Source organism: Haliotis asinina, chromosome 13, assembly GCF_037392515.1.
Source record: "Haliotis asinina isolate JCU_RB_2024 chromosome 13, JCU_Hal_asi_v2, whole genome shotgun sequence".
NCBI lineage: Eukaryota > Metazoa > Mollusca > Gastropoda > Lepetellida > Haliotidae > Haliotis > Haliotis asinina.
This window is the reverse complement of record NC_090292.1, coordinates 55423897-55448112: the sequence shown is the minus strand read 5'-3', so window position 1 is coordinate 55448112 and position 24216 is coordinate 55423897. Positions and strand designations below refer to the sequence as shown.

At 41.4% G+C, this 24216-nt stretch overlaps 1 protein-coding gene across 1 annotated transcript; it reads right to left on the bottom strand.

The window, feature by feature from the left end:
- Positions 1-2275: 2275 nt before the first annotated feature.
- Positions 2276-23783, bottom strand: LOC137259709 (putative ankyrin-containing lipoprotein Lxx09580). The gene is made up of 6 exons (XM_067797299.1): positions 23753-23783; positions 20714-20914; positions 9806-9877; positions 9361-9447; positions 8801-9049; positions 2276-2427 (listed from the first exon to the last, which is right to left on the bottom strand). The coding sequence occupies exons 1-6, from the start codon at positions 23781-23783 to the stop codon at positions 2276-2278; spliced, it is 792 nt and encodes a 263-aa protein (XP_067653400.1).
- Positions 23784-24216: the final 433 nt, after the last annotated feature.

The window sequence follows — 24216 nt, the reverse complement described above, 5'->3', positions numbered from 1 at the left end:
TGATATGTTCAGGTCACTATGGTGATGATGTAGTCTAGCTGTTGATATGTTCAGGTCACTATGGTGATGATGTAGTCTAGCTGTTGATATGTTCAGGTCACTATGGTGATGATGTAGTCTAGCTGTTGATATATTCAGGTCACTATGGTGATGATGTAGTCTAGCTGTTGATATGTTCAGGTCACTATGGTGATGATGTAGTCTAGCTGTTGATATATTCAGGTCACTATGGTGATGATGTAGTCTAGCTGTTGATATATTCAGGTCACTATGGTGATGATGTAGTCTAGCTGTTGATATGTTCAGGTCACTATGGTAAAACCATTCATTTTATGTTTATCTAAAGAGTGTTGAATTATGACAAAGAAGCCGAGATACTTCACACAGTCAATGGAAATTAGGTACTAGTCATGTATAATAGTCAGGAAATATATACTAATCAGCAAACCAGTGTCGTCTTTTTCCGACATCACGGGGGGCGGTGGGGTAGCGTAGTGGTTAAGGCGTTCGCTCGTCACGCCGAAGACCCCGGTTCGATTCCCCACATGGGTACAATGTGTGAAGCCCAATTTTTGGTGTCCCCCGCCGTGATATTGCTGGAATATTGCTAAAAGAGGCGTAAGACAGACGCTATTTCATTCACTTTTATTAATGATGCACAGTTAGTCAAAATACATCTACAGAAACAGGAGTATACGGGAATCGACAAAAATACCCTCTGTAATCGGTGCGCAATCAAAAACGGAGAAATTTACTGTTTTTCAACGTTTACGCAAATTTTGGACATCTTGTACCAGTGCCTATTTCTCAAACCTTCAAGGGATATATATTTATACCAAGGGATAGGAAATGTAATATTCTGCATTTCTGTGTAGTTGTGTAGCCGTACGCAGATCCAGGACTACGCGAGTGCAATTCTAGCACAACGTTAGCTTTTCAAACCTTGGGTTTATATTATCAAAACTATTTCATCGGCATCTAAAGGGCTAATATCATCAGCACTGTTTTCACGCGTAAGAAAAAAAAAACATCAGTCACCTGATTGTATAAATCTGTGAAGACTTCGGGGATGTGTGTGTTGCTGCTGAGTGTTAAACATTTGTTTGTAGTGGGCGTTTCATGAAGACCTTACGTGAAACAGGATTTTGTAAACACTGTCAAACAGAAGTGGTGGGGTAGCCTTGTGTTTGACGCGGTCACGCCGAAGACCTGGGTTTGATTCCCCACATGGGTACAGTGTGTGAAACTCATTTCTGGTGTCGCGAGTCGGGATATTGCCGGAATATTGCCAGAAGCGGAGTAAAACTAAACTAACTCACTCACAATCTCACTATCAAAAAGGACGGAAAGACGATTTAAAGATTTCTTTTTTTATATCTCAAAGTTATAGGTGAGGTTTCAACAACATCATTGGCGACTTGACAAAACACACACTTCACACATCACTATTATTGGCTATTTTTTTTTAATTCACTTCAAAGGGTAATATTTACATTTATAACATGCAGTAAACGTGGCCGCTAATGGTGACTTCGTCTTTGTGGAAAATTGCGAGATTTACCCTGAATATAATTATTATCGGTCATTTTCAGAAATTGTGTTTTGCCTAAAATCCCGGGAGGAATAAAACTGATATTATTTGGATGATGAGTGGTTTCAGTTGAATTTTGTGTGTTGTGTGTTTAGTCAGTGCAAAATAGGTTCATTTCAGTAATCAGCTGCAAATGTCCGTTCTCCCTTTGCTAAGCAACATCGACGACCTGGTATTTGACTATCACTATTTGTGTTGTGTGGCATGGAGCCAGCATTGCGCCGCTCTAGCTGGCCGAGAAGACGGCGGGGCGCCTCAGTGTATGATTATGACGTGATCAGCAGTATGACGTCACGGTCACTGTACAAATGACGCCACGTCAGCTGGGTGAACCTCGGCTCAGTCTGATTTCACAGAGTGCAGCGACATGTAAACAAACAGTTTGTTGTCTGTTTCACAATTCGCAAGATTCTCAGAACAAAATTAACACAGAATTATGGCAAGAAGGGCGACGTTTACGTACAATCACTCATAGTTTATGTTTACTCTCACTTCACAATTTTCTTAGCTGATCATGCGAGCTTCCAAACACAAAGATGACAAAATGTCCGAAAGTACATTCAACAACATTTATTTATATTCACAAAGAAAAAAAGGAAATCATCTGCATTGTGACACACGGCTACGTGCACGCCACACACCACGCCAGTGTCAGTAACGACATCTGCTCCACCAACACTGACTTCAGTGTGCACCATGTGACACTAGGAGATCCAACACTCGCTGACGGCCCCTGCCTCTTGCTATGTCGGCCGCTGTGTCCCCGTCGTTGTTTCTGGCGTTGACGTGCACAAGGTCCAGGGACAGGGTCAGCTTCACGATCTCCAGGTGTCCACCTCCACAGGCGAAGTGATGAACGTTGTCACCGCGCCTGTCCACCAATGACACATCAGCCCCTCTACCCACCAGGAACTCCACCACGTCCCTGTTTCCATTTATTGCTGCCACCATCACTGGTGTCCTGGTGCTCAGTGTTTTGTAGTTGATGTTCACGTGGTCCGCTGCCAGGATCCGCTTCACTCTCTCCAGGTCACCGCGCCTGCTGGCGTGGAAGAGGTCGAGGCCTGCCGCCGGTGATGGAGTCGCTGTAACACAAAGTAAGCTATGTACACCAGACATCTTTGTCACACATCTACAATGTTTACATCATGTTGATACGTGACTCGGACATTGCTAAGTCATATAAACAATTCCACCATGGCTGACAGCAATCCAACATGACGGGAATGTCAACATGTGGTTTCTGGAATTAACGATGGCGTGTTTAATAAGTAACTTTCAGAAATTGTAGCATTATTTTGTGTACGACTTGAGAGTGTTGATGTTTGTTGAACTTTACCAGGTGATAGTGTCAGTACAACTGTTGCTGCTGGGTTTTTCAACCTACCGTGGTGGTGTCGTAGTCTTGTGTCGTCACTGGCGTCGGTGGAACCGTCGTGCTGGGTGTCAGATCCTCACTCGTGTCAGTCGTGGAGGCTGAAACAGGGAACATGTTGTTCTGAACACTAAACAAAGCACATAAGCTTTTCTCTTTTCTCCTTTCTAGATATGTTTTCAATATTATGTATAATTAAATTCTAAATACATATGTTATTAACCATATATCATTCAGTTTGATTGAGATAACTGTTAATAGCAAGAAAAATGTTACGCTTCCTAATATTAATTTTTACTGTTTCAAATTCTGTGATTGACAACGTCGATCGATACCGGGTGATATTCATCCCTTAAGTCAAAATGACCACTAGCATATACATCAGTGTGGTAAATGCAGGGAGAATTAAAACATGAGCTTCCAGCTGCCTGCTGGGTTTTTCCACCTACCCTGTACGTCTTGTGTCGTGACTGGAGCTTGTGGAACCGTATATTTCGGGCTCGGTTCAGTCGAGGCTGAAACAGGGAATATTTTAATCGGAAAACTCTACATTACACAAAAATAGTTGAAGTATTATCACTACTGGTTTCCGCTTTCCACAAATGTTTTGCCTTTCAGCGTTATGTATGGATAAAGTCCATATTCCCTAAATATATTTTCACAGTTTGATTCTGTAATTTTAATAAGCTGTCCACTGGTCATTGACTGTGGGATAACAGTTGACATCCCCTTCATTGTTGGTATAGTGGAATTGAATAGATGGAAAATATAAACGGTTTAACGAAACAGTCAGTTCACCCTCATGGTTAGGGTTAGGTTAGGGATGCATATTCTACGGGGACTTCAGATATCAGCATATGTTATTTTCACAATGTTATTGTTAGTAGACAAACAAACAATATGATCTGCACTTTTTCCTACTCATAATTCCATAATTATGTAATGGCTGGCTTTTTAGTTTGAATTCACTAACCGGGGCTGGAATGTCCTAACCCTACCGTCTCTGTTTTGTGTATTCGTATTTTAGGCAATTCCATAAATTCTAATGTGAAGCAGATTGACACACGCAACTTGGCTCGGTGTTTGTGCAACACAGTTGTAATTTGTGTCAGGCAATCTCTGTGAATCATTCACAAAATGTCAGAATACCGAGTTACATTGTGAGACAGAGCAATTCTCAAACAACTGCCAACCGAGGCGGAGACTGCAGCTGACACAATCGTACTTATCGATGGAACATCAACATGTAGCAGTATGTGTTGGTAAAGATTGAACTGTCTGTTGTCCGACATGTTTTGTCAGTGTCAATATTAGAAATAACGAAAATAAAGCATAGTTGCCCTTCCATAATATACTTTCAGATAGACACTGAAAAATGTTGCAGACATGCACAAAGATACGTTTGGCCGTGTGCTACAGCGGGATGTATTTCAATGCCATGCAGCAGCCCCTAAGAACGTGTACATAATTTCATCAAATATAACAAGTTTCAAGTGAAACATTCATACTGTTCTATTATGATCCAGAACATCCTGGTAGTTTTGCTGGGCCCAGGAAGTTATACAACGCTGTCAAAGCTGAGGGTCAGTTTAAAATTGGTCTACATCGAATCCAGAAATGGCTGAAAGGTCAGGAGAACTATACGATGACTCATCAAGTCAGAAGAAAGTTTCCACAAAATAAGTCTGTAGTGGAAGGTGGAGACAGTCATTGGCAGTCTGATCTCATGGACATGGTACCACTGGCAAAGTACAATGATGGGGTCAGATACCTCTTGGTCATCATAGATCTGTTTTCACATTACTTGTGGGTAATTCCACTCCTGTCTACAAAAGCTCAAGATGTGGTGAAAGCGTTAACCAACTTATGGAAAACTGAAACACGAAAACCAAAACTTTTTCAATCGGACATGGGCACAGAATTAAAAAAATCGATGGGACCAAGCCATGAATATAAATGACCACGAGGACAATCTTGCTTCATTTAGTCGTGGACCAGTGACAGTGACACAGCAACTCAAGTTGCTCCCGTTTTGGTATTCATCATGAATAATCCACGATACAAACTCTTCGTACCCGATGCTGAAAAATGGACTCGATTTTACATGGTACAGGCTGAAGGGAAAGGAGATCCTTATCACTCTAAATCTGCCATGATGTCTGTGGATCGCTTTTTGGAACTGTACGATCCAGGGTGGAAGAAAGATAAACCAAGAGAAACAACCTCAGAACAACAACCTAAGATTAATTTCGTCACCCCGACTCAACAAGTGGTAGAACAGGCGAAAGCAAAGTTGAAGAGAGAAAGGCAAAGGTTTTCATACAAAGACGGTTTTCAAGGAAAGATGCTATGTTGAGACACAACCTACTTGCTGGGTTTTTCCACAGGAGGTCGGCCCAGATACAATCATGGTAAAGGGGTGTAAGAGTCTAAATTCTTCCTGGGTATTACTTTCTGATGAATGTGGCTGCACTGTTGGTGGCAATTGCGGCGGCGGCGGCGGCGGTGGCTGCGGTGGTGGTGGTGGCGGTGGCGGTGGTAATTGTGGCGGCGGTGGCGGTGGCGGTGGCTGCGGTGGTGGTGGTGGTGGCGGTGGTAATTGTGGTGGCGGCGGCGGCGGCGGCGGTGGCTGCGGTGGTGGCTGCGGTGGTGGTGGTGGCGGTGGCGGTGGCTGCGGTGGTGGTGGTGGCGGTGGTAATTGTGGTGGCGGCGGCGGCGGCGGTGGCGGCGGTGGTGGTGGTGGCGGTGGTAATTGTGGCGGCGGTGGCGGTGGCGATGGCTGCGGTGGTGGTGGTGGCGGTGGTAATTGTGGTGGCGGCGGCGGCGGCGGCGGCGGCGGTGGCTGCGGTGGTGGTGGTGGCGGTGGTAATTGTGGCGGCGGTGGCGGTGGCGGTGGCTGCGGTGGTGGTGGTGGCGGTGGTAATTGTGGCGGCGGTGGCGGTGGTGGTGGCGGTGGTAATTGCGGAGGCGGCGGTGGTAATTGTGGCGGAGGCGATGGATTTTCAAAATCATTAATGTGCTTATGTTTCCTGTGTCTCAGCATAGCATCTTTCCTTGAAAACCGTCTCTGACAATCTGGACATGTTACCTCCATGGTGGTCCGAGTCTAAATGGGTTGCAACCTCTCTAGCAGCTACTTTTATCTAAAAATCTATTTTCATTTTCTTTCTTGACACTGCTTCCGTGGTAGTTTCCCCTGGCTGGATGAACCTTTGCCTTTCTCTCAATTTGAATAATGTAAAAGTAAATAATGCCAAGGCTCGGCGTACTTTTAAACGAAGTAAACATCTACATCCTAGTTGAAGCAAACGCTATATTAACGGGTCTTAAATATATTGAAAGACATCCTAGACATAAAGAGTATATTATCTATTCTGATTCTCTTTCTTGCCTCCAGGCAATTACAAACCTATCATGTAAACATCCACTTTCGATAGAAATAATTGAATTATATAATAATCTTGCTACTGGCCAATACGACATCGTCTTTTGTTGGTTACCAAGCCATGTAGGCATTTCTGGCAACATAATGGCCGATCTTGCTGCCAAGGCAGCACTCAAAAAAATCCGTGACTCCATTTCTTATCCCATACTCTGATTATAAAGCTACAATTAGATCGTCTATCCGAGATCTGATGCAAAAGAGGTGGGACACCCAAGTGGGTGTAAATAAATTACATGCAATAAAACCTTAGATTAGTTATACCCACTTGGGTTGTCAGTCAAGATTTGAGGAGGTCATTATGCGGCCATGTCGTATTGGCCATACGAGATATACTCATGAATGCCCTTTGAAAGCTGAGGATCCTCCGTTCTGCATCCCTTGTGATGAAAGAATCACAGTCAAGCATATCTTGCTTGACTGTGTTGAGTATTCCATCACAAGGGATCAGTATTTTAATTCACAAACTATGAACGATCTTTTTAGCAACATTAGCCCTCATTTAATTATTGCATTTTTAAAGGAATTAGATATGTCACTTGAACTGTAAATAGATAAATATTTTATAATTGGAAGATTAAATTAGTAACTCAAATCGTTAGTGGCTGCACCCTCAAAGGGGGCTGAAGTACCGTAAAATAATTGTCCTCCTGAGAGGGTACATAAGTCCAAAAACATTTGAAGTAAATTTAAGTTTTCCAGCTTTTTAATCGTAGAATAAGTGTGTTTTTACGTTATGGCTAGATTTGTCTAAATTGCTAACAGCTGAAGGGATGATGTAAATCCAACTAGGGTCCATGCAGGAAGCAAATGTACTGTAAGTCCCCATGGTCCTTAGTATGGTGATCTACCTTCAGTTGTTGGCAACCTATAGCTCAGTTTTATATTGTACTGTTCTCTATAGATACATTGTTTTAGGTCTATTCACTAGTTTTACCTTCTACTCTGTGATATTCTAGTTAGTTTTAGTGTCCTTCGTCGACAGGGTTTAACAATGTATTTTCTATTTATTCATTTATGTTTTCATAATTACTTGTTCTCGTCACGATATGGCTGCAATATTGCCGATGTGACGTATTATTAACTCACTCACTCACTCACTCACTGTAGTACATTGGCATCTTTTCTTATAAACTGACATTGGCATCTTTTCTTATAAACTGTGAAACGACCAAAAAGTATCTGCTCACACTGGGAAACTTTGTATTGGAATAGTTTTACAGGTCATCTTTAATGTTGAGGTATAACATTATGCATAAGCGCATAAATCTACTTCATATACATTTATGTCGTTCAGAGATCAGGCTGCATTTTCTTCTCTCACACTATTGGTAAAGACGACAAGTTATAAAAAATCGCAGTAGAGTGTTGTAATCGGTGCACGATAGAGAAATTTTCTATACATACGCTATATTTGACAGTGTGTATTTCCCAACCCCTGATGGCAGTCCCATATATATTTAATACCAACAGATACGAATTTAAAATTCTACATTTCTGTGTAATTCTATAGCCGTACGCAGATCCAGGACTACGCGAGCGCAGTCAACGTTCCCTTTTCAAACCTTGGGTTTAAATTATCAAAACTGTTTCATCGGCATCTAAAGGGTTAATATTATCAACACTGTTTTCACTCGCAACAACAACAACAACAACTACAACAATCGCCAAACAAACAAAAAACATCAGTCATCTGATTGTTTAAATCTGTGAAGAATTCATGGATGTGTGTATTGCGGCTGAGTGTTAAACATTTATGTGTAATGGGCGTTTCATGAACACCTTATGTGAAACACGATTTTGTAAACACTATCAGAAGTGGTGAGGTAGCCTCGTGTTGGAAGCGTTCATTCGTCATGCTGAAGACCTGGGTTTGATTCCCCACATGGGTACAGTGTGTGAAACTCATTCCTGGTGTCGCAAGTTTGTCGATGTCTGTTTCACAAATCGCGATATTCTCAGAACAAAATTAACACAGAATTACGTCAAGACGGGCGACGTTTACGTACAATCACTCATAGTTTATGTTTACACTCACTTCACAATTTTCTTACCAGATCATGCGAGGTTCCAAACACAAAACATGACAAAATGTCTGAAAATACATTCAATAACTGTTATTTACATTCAAAAAAAAAAGAAAAGAAAAGGAATCCTCTGCATTGTGACACACGACGACGTGAACGGCACACACCACGTCGGTGTCTGTAACGACATCTGTTCCGTCTCTGTCTACACCAACGCCGACTTCAGTGTGCACCATGTGACACCAGGAAATCCCACACTCGCTGATGTCCCGCCTTGTCGTCCGCAGTCCGGCCGCGGTTATCCCTGGCGTTGACGTCCAGCACCCCAAGGGACAGGATCAGCTTTACGGTTCCCAGGTCTCCACTAATACAAGCAAAGTGAAGGACGTTGTCACCGTCCCTGTCCACCAGTGACACATCAGCCCCTCTACCCACCAGGAACTCCACCACGTCCCTGTGTCCCCTATATGCTGCCACCATCACCGGTGTCCTGCTCCATCCTCCTCTATAGTTGATGTCAACGTGACGCGCTGCCAGGATCCGCTTCACTCTCTCCAGGTCACCATCCCTGCTGGCGTCGTAGAGGTCGCGGCCTGCTGCTGCTGATGGAGTCGCTGTAACACAAAGTAAATTGTGTACACCAGACATCTTTGTCACACATCTACAATGTTTACATCCTGTTGATACGTGACTCGAACATTGCTACATCAGATAAACAATTCCATCATGGCTGACAACAATCGAACATGACGGGAATGTCAACATGTGGTTTCTGGAATTAACGATGGCGTGTTTAATATGTAACTTTCTGTTAGAGTCAGAAGTTGTAGCATTATTTTGTGTACGACTTGAGAGTGCTGATGCTTGTTGAACTTTACAAGTTCATAATGTCAGTACGACTGTTCCTGCTGGCTTTCCCACCTACCGTGTGGATTACAGTCTTGTGTTGTCACTGGCGCAGGTGGAACCGTCTTGCTGGGTGTCAGATCCTGACTAGCGTCAGTCGTGGAGCCTGAACAGGGAACATGTTGTTCAGGAAGTTATATATAACATATAAGCATTTCTACGACTGGCTTCGTGTTTGCCTTTCCACATGTTTTGACCTAAGTGTTAAAAAATTCTAAATACATCTTATGGAAGAAGTCTCAAATTTCACTGAGATAACTATTCACCGAATTTGTGCAGGAAATAACACTTCCTAAATTTAGTTTTTACAGTTTGAAATCCTGTGATTGAGAACATGGACGTCGATCGATACTACACGTCAGACTCATCCCTCAAGTCAGAATCTCCACGAGTATATACATCGGCATGATAAATGATTGGAGAATTAAGAACTGAATTTCATGCCTGCTGGGTTTTCCTCTTACCTTGTGGATCAGAGTCTTGTGTCGTTACTGGCGCTGGTGGAACAGTGTTGCTCGGCCTCTGGTCAGCAGAGGCTGAAACAGGGAATATATAAATGGCACACAGACATTGGTCTCAGTTTTCGCTTTGCATAAATGTTAACTGGCGTGTCTGAAGGAAACAGAGTATTGCTTCCAAGATTCATTTTTTCGAGTTTGAAACAGTAATACACAGTACACTGTCAACAGCTGAGTTGTCCTTCTTGGTCGAAACATTGTAACTGAATAGATTGTTATTTTGTTTTGAAATATGAACATCCGAGGTATAACTAAAGAATATGTCCGTCCCCAGCGTCGGAGCTTTGTTTGGGGCGAATATGCTCTACGGGCACTTTATATGTGACATGTGCTGCGCCACCGTGTGTGCAATTGTTGTTCTTTTTAAAGTATAATATGATCAACACAGAAGAAATCTATATTTAGTCGAAAATATTTCCATCGTCATTATGTAACAAATGAAAACATTCTGAATCATGAGTCTTTGAGAGAACATGTTAGGACTGAAAAGTATCAAAGTCAGTGTGGGTCTGTATATTTTGTCTTATAATCGTAATTGATTTATTATCATATTCCTAACTACAATTATAATAACACAGTCATAAATTTATATGATGACTGCAATATCTAGCCATTTTGCTGATTGCCAAACGTGAATCACATTTCACACAGATGTCCAAAGTGTGACTATGGGTTTTTTTTACACTCCGGTGATGAAAATAAAAATAAATATTATAAATAATATAAATAAATAACTGACTGCTAATACAAATGAGGAAAACACAAATCAAGAATATGAAATATAAATAAATATAAATATCTACAGTCAAAAACGTGTCAAATGTTCTTCCTAGAGGTCTGCAAAGCCATCCTTGAGGTCCACAAGGACTGTTGTGGAGACAAAATTCGTACAAGTGACAGGGTGGTTGTAAACTCACATACACACTGGTGATTGGGTATCTATGTCAAACACTCTTACAAAATGTTTGTCTTGCATATCCTTTTGTCGCTCACATGGTGCGACATCTCACTTGGTTAGGGTATCTAGCTCAAACACTTTTACAAGTATTGTCGTCCTACACGTATCGCTCACGTGGTGTGGTCTGGTATGTAATCCGCGATATATTTAGATGCACTCTACTGGTCAGGAAACAGGTGATGATGCTCCACCAGCAGTTTCTTAGCCATGTGAGAAGTGGAAATCCCAAGTTCCTGTTACTTAATCATTCATCATTCTTATTTGAACCCAAACGGACTGCAGTTGCTGTGGATCTAAGGTGTTTCTGTGCAGCACAAGTTAATAATATCGAATATAAAGACCATGTATTTATCTTTGGCCACATGCCATATCACACTGCTGGCGTTTATCTGAGTTATGACTTTAACTCGAAAGTATGAGTTAAACTCATAACTCCATCTGGTTAACGCTTGTCTCAGATACAAAGTGACCAAGAAGCACCTGTGTAAGGCGAAGCTGAAGTTCCCTTGATAAGAGATGATCTGAGATGACAGCGGAAATCACAGCTGTCTATGGCTAATGTCATGAAGCGTTTTATTGCAGCATTGCTCCCTACCAAAGGTGCACCTGCATATTTTCGAAGCTAACATGTCCACAGATGTAAGGTGAATTAAGAGCACTGTCAATTTATGAGTGATCATTGATACAAAACTCCTTTTCAGGCTGGTCTACAGGTATAGTAGTGCTGCCCACAGATATAACGTAGGATTGGTACTCCCGTATTTAGCTTTAGTCTCAGATCTAAGTCTTTTTCGCCACCATTTGTATCAGTTCTAAGATGGACGTGAAACACCAGATAATGTGCACTGGTGTAGCATGCTCGCAAAACATAAATGATGACAAAAAATGTCATGACAAATACATACAGAGATAATAGATGAAGAGCTTCGAATCATGTTAGGTGAGTATATGAGCGATCACATTAAAAATACTGGATATTACCTTCTACGCAAACACCTTTTCCAGATCGAGTCTTCAAATATCGTTTACCTGCGTTGCACATACCAGACGGAACCTCGAAATGGGAGAAAGAAGAATCAGGTTATGTTGTACTCTATACCTCATCTAATAATATTTTTTTTAATATATATTTTGGATAAAAATATGAATATATATATATGATCCATATAACCCTTGTGGTGATTTGATTGACATTACCGGTAGTACGTTGCATGTTTAAATATACGATACTGTTCCCTGTTATTGACATTTGGCTGACTGACGTTCAGGCGAGATTTAGGTCACATAACTCAGTTTCAAATGTTTACTCTTCACAACTGTTTTGGTGAATTCCATTGCTGCATTCGAAACCAGATTCTCAATTGAAAAGACTTAAATTGGATTCCAACTTGATTCTATCATCATTTGCTTATTTTCTCGACTAGTTATAGGAGATACAGTCGCTCTACTCAGCAGACGTTTTCCTTGAGTGAAGTGGTTGACATTCCACTCACCAGTATGATGTATTAATCTGCGTTGTATCATTATATAGAGGAAGCAAAATCTGGCTTTATTTTAACGCTATTTTCACGTTTTAGAATGTGGGTAATAAATAGTATACAAACCTCGTTTCCCTTTCGTATCAGTGTCTTTCTAAGAGGGCACGTATGTCCGAAAACATTTGATGTAAATTTAAGTCTATCAGGTTTTTAATCGTAGTATTCTTGTTGTTCTTAGTTTGGCTAGCATTTTGTACACTCGCCAGCAGCTGAAGGGATGGTGTAAATCCAACTAGGGCCCATGCAAATAGCAAAGGTACTGCTAGGTCCCTACCCAGATTGTATCACCTATTTCAGCACGGCTCCCTTGGGAGATGCATTCGCCACCTTACACGTGCATGCTGCATGTCGTAGGATAGCGTGACCCTGACGCCTCACGGAAAATGTGTCCGTTTGTTTTTTTGGCAAATTGATAGCTGAGCAATTAAGGTTTCTGTGATTTTAGGCAGTGATATTTTCTTCCACAGCAGTCCCGGTGGAAGGATTCTCCTCCACCCAGCCTCCGGTGGAAGTCCCTCGCACCATGGTATTTTTGAAGCCTTTTACTTTATCATATCTATGCATGTTATACATGGCTGGAATCCCGAGGAAACGCTCTCTCAAAAATTGCAAACGTGAATCTCACGCTGCCCATGGTAACCAGCCCAGACTGAATCTCTGACATGATGGTTTGTGTAATTTTTCTTGTACTTCATTTTTTCTCTATCACTGCAATTCCACCATCATCCGCGGGCCGGTCATGATATAATGGCAGCCACACTTACGAGTCGCTTCAAAAAATGCATTTTTATAGTGCGTTTGAAAGCCATTTAAAGCGTGTTTCAGTCAATGTATAAAACGCACATGTTCTGCATTTAGTGGTAGAGCTATGTAGGTATTAATGTGCGAAATGTAACAAATACCGGAAGTGATATAGATTGGCGGAATTTAGATGAACCTGTACACCGGCTGTACCGGCGTCGTTAATATTTAGAACTATAAAGCATTTGCAAGATCAGTTATGTGGGATTCGGGAAATATGTAACATGCGGGTGTGCAACATTAGATAGTCGAGCTACACAGGAATCAATATACTTGACACAGCTAAAGTTTGGAAAAAAGCCATGAAAACAATACTTGTAGTCTTAATAAACTTTTACTGTGGTGGAAAGCCCTTGAAAGTGCGGTTCTGCCAAGGTGTAATGTGCATTCAAGTCGAGTCATTATGCAACTGCACTTGCGCTTATGCCGGGTAAAGTAGTCGGGGATCTGGCGCGCGACTCCATCAGTGTTTCGGCGCTTACAATTTCACGATCCATCATCCAAAATTGAATGTTTAAAATGCATCTCAAAGCCCTTGAAAGTGCGGTTCTGCCAAGTTATAATGTGCATTCGAATATACGTTCCATTATATAACGACGTGCATCAAATAGATAAGCTGGCGCCCTGCTCTGACAGCTTTAACTTATAACAAAGGCCGCCTCTGTCTGGCCACTTAATTACTCTGTTGCGGTCGCAACTCCTTATCATCATTGTTTTAATAACTTCTTTCAGATCTGTCCACATGGATTGATTATATATACATGTACGTCTCTAGTTTCCTGTAAACTTAATTATTACTTGATTAGCTGTATATCACTCTTACATACCACTTTTCAGCAAATGTAATTTCGTCACCTGTCTTGGCCTCTTATGGTTATAGTCACTTAGCTTGGGTAACCTCCTTTTGACATGCCGTCACTTTGTGATTTTAAACCTCGTCACGCCACTGACTTCTACCCTGTGCACGGAATGCTTGAATTTCTTTGGCATGGGCAATTCACACCTTTTGGAATGCCCCGCCTCTCCAAATGGAATGGAGATGGGCAATTTACAATTTACTCCTTCCCCTTAGAAACATCCGGCTTGGCCACGTGAACTTCATTTAAACCATTCCATTGGTTATTTGACCGCAACGTGGTAATACAATATCACTGCAATTTCATCATCACAGACCAAGTATCTTAGTGGATGACTCCCAGTCAGAGTTGGCAATCACCTTTGGCAAGTGAACTTTAATTTTATTTGTTCTCGTTTGCGCTTAATTTCTGTATTTTTCAGTACTTTACGTTGCTCACTTTATCAAACTGATATATAACATAAATAGGTTTATTCCCTTAATATCAAGTAGGCTTACACCCAGAAATATTGTATAAGCAGTCTATTTCTTAATTTGTCCACGAGTGTGTCATCCATACCCTCTTCTGCAGCGCCCAGTTACTCCCAGAAAGTAAGTGTCCCAGAAACATAGTACAGTATGCCTTCCACAAACGTATCGGTCGATTGTCAAAAGTGTAAAACATATTACAAAGGCGTCGCGCATTTAAAGCAATGTTATCCCGGTAGTTCTTTTCCTGCTCTACACGCCATACACCCCCATAATCGCCGCTGTAGTGAGTCCTATACTGCTACACAGCTTGTGTCAATATCGGCTCTATTGGCATTTTGTGGCACATACAGTGTAAACAAAAATCAGGATACTTAAACACATTTTGCACACAATTCAAGGAGCGGGCGCACCTGCAGCCTCACCTTCAACTAATAATCCAATGCCAAGTACCAGTGCTGGTTTAACTGGGTCTACCAGAAGCGGTACTCGGTATAATTACAAACACAACTCAGTCAGGGCTAATCTAACTAACACTGGCTTGTATGATAGGTTCCCTGAAAGTGAACCTACACTTTTAGGGTTTTATCAATATTTAACCAATATTCTTAAAGAAGCAGGGCGTAATGCTGGTGACAGATGTTGCCGCGTTTCTAAGTTTTTCTATCATATCCAAAAACATGTTTCCCAAATAGTAACATGGCTTGTATCAACTTTGATATATTTGAGCACGTACATGAAATTCATTATTTTAACATGGTCCTTTCACAAAGTGGGGTTTCTGCAGGTGGTATTACAAATTACATGTCAACTGTCAAATCCTTTCTCAGTTACTGTCAAACATATGTTAAAATGTCACCAAGGGTTTTCGATAATTTGCGTAGGTTTACAAGTGCTACACATTGTTCATATACCGGTGTCCGTAGCCAGTATGAACGCGAAGAGGCCCGTAAATCTGTTTACAGAATTCAGAGATGAAACCAGACAGTCGATACCCATTTCCTTTGTTCAAAAGGGGTACACTGATCCTGCAACCAGACAGGAGGTAAGGGACATCCTTACATCCATCCGGCCACGGATGTTCGGAAAGCCTTGGAAACTGAAGTGGCAAGGCAGCATCCCAATGATGCTGCAAACCGTAAGATGGCCAGTGCCTGACTATCTTGCACATGGCCCAAAGACAGTCAATAAGTAATATGCTAAAAAAACACCCTTACAGGCTACTACTGAGTGTGCTTTTTGTACAAGGTGTTATCAAACAAGCAGAGGGTACGTCAAACGCTGAGGAGTCTGTATCGGCGTCAGTCCCAACAGATTCCTCCACCCAGCCCCAGCCCCAGCCCCAGCCCCAGCCCCAACACTTGGGAAACGGGAAAAGGGAAGCTCATAAAGTCCAAAATGTAAGAGGGAAGTAGATCGTGGAAAGCAGGGGAAGGGAAGGGGGAAGTAGACCGGAAAGTAGATCAAACCAAAACTGTAGGATAGAAGTAGTAGGTTTTAGCCTATATTTCCATAACCTAATGTCAGTTTTGACCCATTAGGTTTATACATCAGTAGTAAAGGGGTTCGCTGTTCGAACTTGCTGTTGTGGGAATGGCGAAGGAAAAGCAAAATGGCACTCTTAAAAGAGCAACCTCCACCTGGTGCGTGCTGGTTAATAGAAATAGCTCTTAAAAGTTTCGTTGGGGTGGTTTCACAAAAGCCTATTTCATAATATATTTGGTTCAAATTTACAATTCTTCATATATCTAATATGTTATGTCTTATTCAGCTATATATTGTATATCCGTACTGCGCAATATACGTCATTTCAAATGGAATGCACCTTTAATGATGTTTTGTTTGGGTGGTTCCACAAAAGCCTATTTCATAATATATTTGGTTCAGTTATGCAATTCTTTATATATCTAATATGTTATGTCTTTTTCAGCTACATGTTGTGTATCCGTTCTGCGCTATATGCGCTCATAATGTCTACATGCCTGATGCGACCTTTAATATCTTATATTCATTCGAAAGAGCATTTCAATGCGGTTCTGGTGGTATATGACATGTGCATGTGCGACGTTGAGCAAAGGTGCTAAGCATATCCGTAGGTATTGCTGCATGTTATTTCCGTCGCAACGGCGCTGTTAGCGGAAGTAGACTTCGGTCCTAATTTCGTTATCCATCTTTCGATTTTTAATATCTATAATGCATTTGAAAGGTCTTTCCATGGGGCTTCTAGTGACGCATACCATGCACATCGGCAATGCTGTGCATAGCTGTTCATATGTAATGCCGCATGGTATTTCTGTGTCAACGACGCTGTAAATGGAAGTTCGTTGATAACTTTTATATCGTTTTTGCGATCATAAATGTCCATAATGCACATGAATACCCTTTCCGCTTCTAACGACGTATAACATGTACAATAATATAATATGTACATATACAATGCTTTCTGGAGACACTACACACGTCCGTACATATCGCTGCCTTTTGCGTCGGCGGCCTTTCAATGGCGCTCATATATCGTATTGCCTTATTGCGCCTTTTTGGCTTCTAAGTGCAGTATTCTGGTCTGCAGCATACAGCTTTTGGTGTCATTAGAAAGCGCTTCTGGGAGCGGCAACGGTGGTGTAAACATATTTCATCTATTCTGAAAATTATAAAGTACACAATTTGTTCGAAAAAAAAAGCAGTCGCTTTTTGCTGTACATTTTAAGTCCATGTAATGGCAGAGGAACATGCAGAATTTCGTTTCTCTATCATTTCAAATAAAGTGTTTATAAACCTTTTAAAATGTGCACTACCGACAGGTGAAAGTTTAACTATCGATCGAATTGACGTAGTTTTCTATGTGAGGGGAACCCGAGCCAGCTTGGACACTGCTCGGAAAATGCCTACGTTCCCCGGGTACGACGATGAGACGGGCACGGCTATGCGGAAATTTCGACGCTGCCCTCTACGTCTGCCCACGGACGTTGGAAAGATGGCCCAAGGTTGTGTATAGGGGGATAATTCCGACCTCCACCAGGATCAAGCACTTGGTTGACGTGGTGGTTAGCGCGCGACGTTGCTGATACTCTTCATCATTCGTTCTACCGAAGACGCTCGATCTACAAGCGGCCATAGTGTAGCAGAACTGAAACATATCGAGTCTTGACGGTGCTCAATGGCGAGTTTGCTGGAAGAAGAACGAAACGTTGGTGTGGCATAGGAGGTGAGGGACGACCACGAGAGGTGTGCCGATGATTGTGAAACGGTAGCTGGCTCAAGCAAACCTGTTCGAGTCTTGATTTGCCCGTGAGTAAGTGCAGACTCTGGTGATTTTTGCCTAGAAGTTGGTGATTGTGACGTTGGTGTTGGCATAGGAGGCGAGGGACGACCCCGAGAGGTGTGCCGATGATTGTGAAACAGTAGCTGGCGCAGGCAAACCCGTTCGAGTCTTGGCAGGAGGCTCAAAGGCGATTTGGTGGTAATTGTGCGAAGTGAATGCTCTACTGCTGTAGTGTCTACAGCTATTTAGGAGGCATCTACTTGATGGGTAGATGCGACGGCATGACTTTCCAGACGGACATTGACATTTTCTGACCCATTGACAATCCGTTACTGAACCAGTAGTACTTGTAACTGAAAGAAGGTAAAACTTGAGATAAATGCAAACCTAAAAGCACAAATTAACGCCGCCTAGAACACTAACCCCAAACCAATCTAACATAAAATTAACGCGAAAAGTATCAATAGAGAGAAGGTTAAAACTAAACTTATACTCTACCAAAGTCATGACAAAAACCTAACAATACTATTAAAAATAAACGCTCCAAGAAAACACACCAGAAAAAAAGGTGAAATTGGGTAGGTGAGATGTAACCTTTGACACAAGTGAAATTGTATACATGCATCAAGGTCTACAAAGTCAGTCGGCCGGCCGAGGCATTGAAAGTATGTTTCCAGGTGAAGGTGACATATTTTCAATGCCTACAAACAAGCCTGGGAAAAAAATGTCTGTTTCCGAGGGTAAAACCAAGCAACATGACGGTCCCTGCTTACAAGCGGAAGTTGGAGGAGGCGAACCGGCTCTTGAAGGAGATGTTGCGACACAGTCTGGATGTCAGCACATGAGGATGGGACCTGCACTGCTGGCGAAGGATGGCGTCCACTTGACATCAAAAGCCAATTAGCAGTTCTGGATTTCAATTCGTAAGTGTATGTGTAGGTAGGTTTAAACACTCACTCACTCACTCCTTGTGATATCAAATCTGAGCTGTTTTGGATCCCGCCACATGCACGGGCCTTGGCTTTGGGTGGCTTTAAGGTTGCGAAAACATAACGACAGCCACACGTGTTGCACATGACGTGAAAACCAAGACACAAGGCTTCCGATCCATAGTAAAAACAAAACCCTGGGGTCGATGTACGAATCATGACAAGTACCCGCAACGTGAAAACCTGCCTAAATCGAGTTAAATCGGGCTTAAAAGCGTCCCGACGACGAACCTGTCGATGACAGGTCATTTCTGATGACACCACCAGGAAACCAGCTTTACGTCGATGTGCAACATGTGAATGGGCCGTGAATGTTCAGCGCACATACGGCCGTTGACGGCACCCAACGTGTCTTGTCCCCTGATATAGGCCATGGTCCCTAGTATGGTGATCTACCTTCAGTCGTTGGCGATCTATAGCCCGTGTTTTATACGGTATTTTCTGCTTTTATTACCACAATTTTTACTTTTCCATGCTTGTTTTATACCCATATCTGTGATACCCTAGTATTTTCACTGTCCATCTCGACAGGCTTCATTCTTCAAAGTGTTTTCATTTTCCTCACATAAATTGTTTTCGTCAAGATGTGGCTGAAAAAGTGCCGATTTGACGCTAAATTTTAACTCACTCACTCGTTTACGTTCCTAATGTACCGCAGTGGTCGCTCGATGCCGCCCACTGCGAAGGGCATCTGCTACCAAAATCCGCTGGCGATATCTCTCCCAGAGGCGTGAAATGAGCACTCATTCGCTCCTTTGGTGAGCATTCATACGTCGGGCACGTTGAGACTGGTCAGCTTCAAGGAGACCAATGGTGATATCACGGTTGGATTCACTTTAGACGTAGCGATTTCGCGTTTGTCAGTAATATTTCAAATACAGTGAATAATCGACAGACAGCGATCTACCTTTGATACCCATTATTGAGGCTATCTGATCCCGAACGTTCGCATGCATTGCATTGTATATTCTGCGACACTACCGCCAAAATTAACAATCATACCGTCAAATACGGGTATTTTACGGATGGTGTGTTTTGTTGTGATGGCTCAAGACATAAGCACCATAGGACTCATAAACAGAGCCAAGCTCTTGTAAAGCATACATAATAATTCGAGAAGAAGTAAGATGTACTCTAAGCAAATATCTCTGATCAGAGTTCAGTTGTATTGGGGACAACATATTTGGCCTAACAATGGGTACTAGTTATATACCCCTCTTTGATGTGTTCACAGACAATTCTGAAGGTGTATACAAACTGCACATTGAAAACAAGTTTTTTTGTTCAAGCAGTTTAACTTTATTGACGATTTGGCTTCGTTCAAATAGCCAGATCGATTTACCCAGTAAATCTGATAATGCCCAGATCAACCACTCCCTTCCACCACTTTATCACCCTGAGTAAAATTTACGTTTCATGTCTCGATGTATTTAGAAACTAATCCTGTCACAAACTTCTGCATGGCATAAGATATGAGTTTCTGACAAGTGCTTTATGTGCAGTAATATTTTGCCAGCCCAAACACTCAATTTGAAAAAGCTGTTTTCAGGATGTTGCAGTCGGCACGTGAAAGTCATGGCACCATCTTCTGTGTTTCGCATGTCCACCAAATTCTGAACATGGGTTGCTTGGTCGGAAATAAGTTTAAAAAAGACAAAATTATCTCACTAACGTTTTTGATTTTCATCTGTTGTAAACGGTATTAAAATTTTGATTTAAACTTAAGCAAATTTACATGACAATATCCCAGGTTTCAGATTCGAGTTGGCGGTGTTTGAATAAAAAAAAATAAGACTGACAGTTCGGCGAGAAAATTAGAAGAATCGGACGGGCAATGAAAAGAAACAAAAATAAAAAATAACATACACACAAATTATAAAAGATGCTCAGATAATTCCAAACGGCATGTTTGAAACATGTGCTCATTGTGTACCCATTTAGGACAAGCCTTTGGTAACGTTTACTTACGTGTGAGTGGCTACGTGCAAGATTGGCAGGTCCTTCCTTCTTCTCGATAGGTGATTCATCTATTGATAAACGGCAGGTTAAAGTCTCAGCATCATAGTCAATATTCACACATTGACCACGTTCAGCACATTTAAGCTGGCACAGCTTGATACCAATGTTCTTGATAACATAACCGTCTCTATCCGTCTTCTTAGGTGTAGACTGCTTCGTGCTTCCTGTTGAAATCACAAACATCAGCAAAATCGTTAATGTCAGGAGTTGTTTCAGACGGTCGCTCATATACCTCGGTGCCATGTCCGAGAGCTATTGAAATCACCACTCGTAAGGTGATACACGACTACCACGAGGTTCAAGAATCACGGTCAATGCAAAGACTATTTTCACAAATGTCTGGAGGCTATCACCAAGTGGATAGTCAACCAAAACTTATGAAAGACTGTGTCTGATACACAGTGAGCAAAATATTTGAACAGCAATATCTAGAAGCTACCACCGGGTAGACAGTCAGTACAAGAAATGTGGCTTCAAGTATACGGCAAACACAAGAACACAGAAAGTTGCAACGATTCTCATGAATATGCAGAGAGTACGTGTCAGTTGCTCCTCTCAGCCAAAGGGCTTCTCAACACCTGATTGGTCACACAACACGGTATCGATGTGCTGCACGAAGACATATCAACATAATGACATGATTTGTTTCAGAAGTGCTTTCCAAGAGGAAAAGTAGTAACATGTCAAACTAGGTCTCTTTTCAGAGATATTGATATCAATGTTTTGACATAGCCATAAGTTTCCTGTGTCTTTGTCTGTATTGATAAATGAAACCGCAGACCGTCCCTTGTTCTTCCACAGTGTTAATCAGTGCCAGAGAGAGAGCCAAGGGAACTGGGCAAAAGCATCACTTTCTTGGTTGGAGCAGATTTTCAGATCCAAAATGCGTTGATGGATGTTCATGGTACACCATACTCATCATTGCATGCCATCATCTTGGACTCTGAATATTTCTGGGTGCACCGATAAATTGTGTATTATAAACACTACACCCACATGTCGTCCTTAAGTGACTAGACGTAGTTTTGGTCACTAATCTACAATCAGGGCTGGATCATTCACTGGATACAGATGATATCTTGGTTGGCCATACCTCATTCTACTGTGCTTCTAGGAGCATGTACAGTTAGGCCACATCAACGTTCCTTAGGCCCGTCCCTTTGACCCGTGAGCTACCCGACACCCCAGAGCTACTCCTGCCCCAAAACAAGGTGTTATCCACCAGTCTGTTATATCTTTGATCAGCGATTGGCATTACCCCTGATCATCTGTCCGTCCATGAATGAGTGTGTGAGGATAGATTTACACTGTACCCGGTAACATTTCAGCTATATGGCATGGGTCTGTAATTAATCAAAATTCACTTTTTGTTTTATGTGTTGATGTGTAAATTGACATAAATGCGTTCATTGGAAACGGTTTCACGACTTCCTCTTTAAATATTCATATTGTAGATGTTGTCAAGAACTTTTTGAAATCTAAACCACTACTTATGTAGTCGTCGACAGCTATTTGATCATGAGTCCTTCAAGATAGGATCACATGTTAACAACGGTCCATTTCCATACTTACCGTCCCCTTTGGAGAATTAATACTCAATGGGAAGTCTTGGTGATATAAGTTTAGTTTCATCTTATCTTTTTTTAGTTAAAGTATTTACGATTTAGTTACTAGTTTTAAACTTGTATCTGTGACTTTCTAGTTGTTTTCTTGTCCTTACTGCCTTTAAACACACGACCGTGAAAATCATGATATGGCTTCATTATTTCTAACTCTTTCAATCATTTAACTCAACAGAAGAAATACCCCAAGTGAGTGAGTGAGTTAATATTTAATGTCACATCGGCAATATCTCGGCCATATATTGACGAGAACAATTAACATTTAAATGGGAGGTATGCGTATTTTAAAGATCTTTCGCCAAAGGACAGTGACATAACTAGAATATCACAGATATACATGTAAATCTAGTAACTAAATTTGAAACATTTCGGCTAGAAGGGACAGCACAAAAAATAACAATAGGCTACAGATCGGTAAACAGCTGAAAGTAGATGATCACACTAGGGACCATGGGACTTACAATGCCTTTGCTACCTGCATGAACCTAGGTAAAATACTTGAGGACTTTTGTTCAGATAATGATTTATGTATTTATAATGATGGTTCCAATACATATCTACATCCTGGTACAGGAATCTATTCTGCTCTCGACTCGGCAGTCACACATTCAGAACTACTAAATGAATTCGAATGGTCAGTCCACGATGACCTTTGTGGAAGTGATCATTTTCCTACTATACTTAAACCTGTAACTCCATCTGATGTTCCTCCATCATCAAGACGGATTTTCAAAAAGGCTAACTGGGCTTTATATAAAACACTGTGTGCTGAAAAACTTAAACCTGAACTTTTTATTGACATTCCTGATGCTATTAAATGCTTTTCTGATGAACTGAACTCCACAGCTGATGAGTGTATACCAAAGTCCTCTGCAGTTGCACATATCCGGAAACAATGGTTCAGTGATGACTGCAAACAAGCTAGGAAGGCAAGGAAAAATGAATTTAAAATTTTAAATGCTAAAGCGAGGCTTCCTTTTAAACAGAACAAAAGCCAATCTTGGCAAAATTATGTATCCAAAATAATTTCTCGGACACCCATGTTCAAGGTATGGAACATGATCCAGAAAATTAAGGGCAAAGGTACTAAATCTAGTGTCCATCATCTTAAATATGGAGATCAAATAGTTTCTGATAAATCAGATATTGCCAATAAACTGAGTGAAACCCTCACTATACGCTCTTCCTCTTCTAATTATGTACCTAAGTTCCAGCAGTATCAAAGACAACAAGAAAAAAGAACTATTAATTTCAACTGAGATAATGGGGAAGATTATAATGAAACATTTTCTGTTCATGAGCTCCATACTGCCCTTGATCAAGCTCATGATACTGCTACAGGAGATGATAACATACATTATCAACTCCTGAAGCACTTACCAGAATCCTGTTTAGAGGCACTCTTATCCATTTGTATTATATTTGGACTACAGGTAAATTTCCGTCTTCATGGAGTGACGCTATAGTAGTACCAATACCCAAACCTGGACGTGATCATAGAGATCCGTGTAGTTATCCACCTATTTCACTAACTAGCTGTGTTTGCAAGAACATGGAACGCATGGTGAATAATCGAGTTGTTTGGTACTTGGAAACTAATACCCTCATAAGAGATATACAATGTGGTTTCCGTAAAAATAGAAGTACTGTCGATCACCTAGTACGCCTAGAATCATTTGTGAAAAGCTAATTAATGAACAACACGTTGTGTCTATCTTTTTTATCTCGAAAAAGCATATGACACAACCTGGAAATATGGTATTTTAAGAGACGTACATAACTTCGGCTTGCGAGGTCGTTTGCCTGAATTCATAGGCAAATTTTTAAATGATAGACAATTTCAA